The 2,652-nt window shown below is 44.5% G+C and overlaps 1 protein-coding gene across 1 annotated transcript; it reads left to right on the top strand.

The window, feature by feature from the left end:
- Nucleotides 1-492: 492 nt before the first annotated feature.
- LOC118732383 lies at nucleotides 493-2,641 on the top strand (the record flags this gene model as incomplete). The annotated part of the gene is made up of 1 exon (XM_036461516.1): nucleotides 493-2,641. A coding segment is annotated over exon 1 (2,149 nt), but the record flags the coding sequence as incomplete, so codon positions are not given.
- Between the last annotated feature and the right edge of the window lie 11 nt (nucleotides 2,642-2,652).

Below are 2,652 nucleotides of genomic sequence, written 5' to 3' on the forward strand. Positions count from 1 at the left end.
TAATTTGCAACAAGTATCGAAGTATTCTTCAAATATAGTGTACAATATACTGCTTAGTACGATTACCAATAAAGTGAACTGAAACCTACATTGGCTTATTCCAGCTTTTAACATTGGCATCCCTTGCGGGGAGTTTCTTGTGTGCGCTCCGCTTTTGGTTGATTTGCATACAAAAGACATCATTAGCCATCGCCGACTCTTTTGCGTGCAAATTAATTGCAAAAGTAAATGTTATAACTACGCTGCTTCAAATTTGTTAACTTTGAAGCTATTTACATATGTAAACTGCAAACGGCACTCTTTACTGTTCGCATGAAAGCTACCTACATACATATATATATAAAGCGGCTTATATGTATACCTGCTATACACAAAAGAATATTCGGGAACGCTAACTGGACTTCTTCGCCGTCCACGTATATATATCAGCAGTCAAACCAGCTACTAAGAAGTTTTTTTTAAGGTTAGCTAACCACACCGTTCTCTGCAAAGATGAAGACTCTCATCAAACAACAAACTGGCGCAGCAAATTTACTTGTAAATTTTATGTCAAATTTACGCAAAACTGCTAAAAATAGACAAACCAAAGGGTTTCTAACCGGCCGCCGATCACTGCTTTGCCAGTATTGGGAAAAATACGTCAAAATCTATGACGAAGTCTCAAACGCTGCTGACGATGCCAGCACTATTGAGCTGGCACAGCCGGCTTTGGACGCGTACAACGAAATCGAGCGCATCTACACCGAAACATTGGGGGAGCTGTACGATATGATTGAGGCAACGAGCTCCCCTATCATTACGGAGTCACCAACAATTCCTGCAACTGCTGCGTATCCGGTTCATAGCCTTCCACCAATTAAACTACCACCTTTCGATGGGTCATTTTTGCGCTGGTACCCCTTCAAGGATTTATTCACGTCGATCGTCATCAAAAATCGAAACTTGTCAGACACGCAGCGCTTGCAGTATTTAAAGGACAGTCTCATTGGCGAAGCGAAAAACTCACTGGATAACATTGCTACAACAGACGGTAACTTCACTGTCGCCTGGTGCTTGCTGGGGCGCAAATTCGACAACAAACGCATCATTATCAATGCACATCTAACCGAAATTACAAATTTGCAACCGATACGAAGAGAATCCGCCGCCAATTTGCGATCATTGATTGACAGTGTCACCGCATCGTTACGTGCATTAGAACAACTTGGTCGTCCGGTAGCTCACTGGGACGACTGGCTCATCTACACTGTTGCACACAAGCTTGACAGTGCCTCTGTACGTGCGTGGGAGCTGTCTATCTCCTCCAATAACACACTTCCAACTTTCGATGATTTACGTATTTTCATCGAAAATCAAACCAAATCATTGGAAGTCGTGCAAAGCTTCGCAGATTCTAAACCAAGTAATTTACAGTCGAAGGACACTACAACTACCAAATCCAAACAACACGGTTTGAAAGGGTACCACACTACTGAAGCGAGTTGCCCTTGCTGTTCTAGCAAGCACTACATCTTATTTTGTACGGACTTTCGTAACCAAACGCCCCAGCAGCGATACAAGACAGTACAGCAAGCAAGCCTGTGCATGAACTGTTTGCGCTCTGGTCACAAAGCTCATCAGTGCTCGTCAAAACGCCGTTGTCAAAAATGCAATTCGGCTCACCACACTATGATTCATGAGTACTGCGCAAACAACCAACCGACTCCACCTGCGACCATGAAATCTTCGTCAGCAAGCAACCAAAGTCCTATATCCACATACAACGCATCCATCACTCAGCAGACCTCTTCGGTTGTTCCTCTGGTGCTACTCGGAACAGCGTTAGTCGAGCTGCATTCTAACACCGGTCACACCATGGTACTACGCGCTTTGTTAGATAGCGGAGCTGAAGCCACCTTTATCAGTGAATACGTAGTATCCCAGCTTAAACTATCGAAGTCGCCGCTGCGTATTCCATTAAATGGAGCTAACGGTCAAAGGTTGGCTACAACCACTGGCTCGGTGGAGTTTTCGCTACGTTCAACTATTTCCACTTTCGAAATGCGCTGCACTGCTCTAGTATTGCCACGCGTAGTAAACCTGAGTCCATCTGTGAACTATCATCCTGAACACTTTAAGCCGTTTTGGGACCTTAAACTTGCCGATCCTAAATTCGCCATATCAGGAGCTATCGACGTCATTTTGAGTGCTGGTGACTACGCCACAATCATGCTCAACGATATCAAGCGTAGCCCCAACACTAATGTCATCGCACAAAATACGCAATTAGGATGGGTTATTTTCGGCAGCCTACCAGAACGAGGTAACTCATCAATGAAGGCCGCTTATGACTCCTATTGCACTAGACTGGAGCTAGATGTACTTCTTCGTCGATTCTGGGAGCAGGAAGAGGTAGCCGTGCAACAAACCTTAACTAAAGATGAGATATTCTGCAACGAGTTCTTTGAATCTACTACGCAACGCACTGAGACAGGTCGGTATGTGGTACGACTCCCGGTCAAAAATGAATCGGGCCTTTCTCAACTTTCATCAACACGAGAGGCTGCACTATCGTTATTAAGTACCATGGAACGCCGTTTAAATCGAGATGCCTCAGTACGCAAACTATACCACGACTTCATGTCCGAATACTACAAACTTGGTCATATGGAG

Source organism: Rhagoletis pomonella, unplaced genomic scaffold, assembly GCF_013731165.1.
Source record: "Rhagoletis pomonella isolate Grant_MI unplaced genomic scaffold, Rhpom_1.0 Rhpom_scaffold_19616, whole genome shotgun sequence".
Taxonomy (NCBI): domain Eukaryota; kingdom Metazoa; phylum Arthropoda; class Insecta; order Diptera; family Tephritidae; genus Rhagoletis; species Rhagoletis pomonella.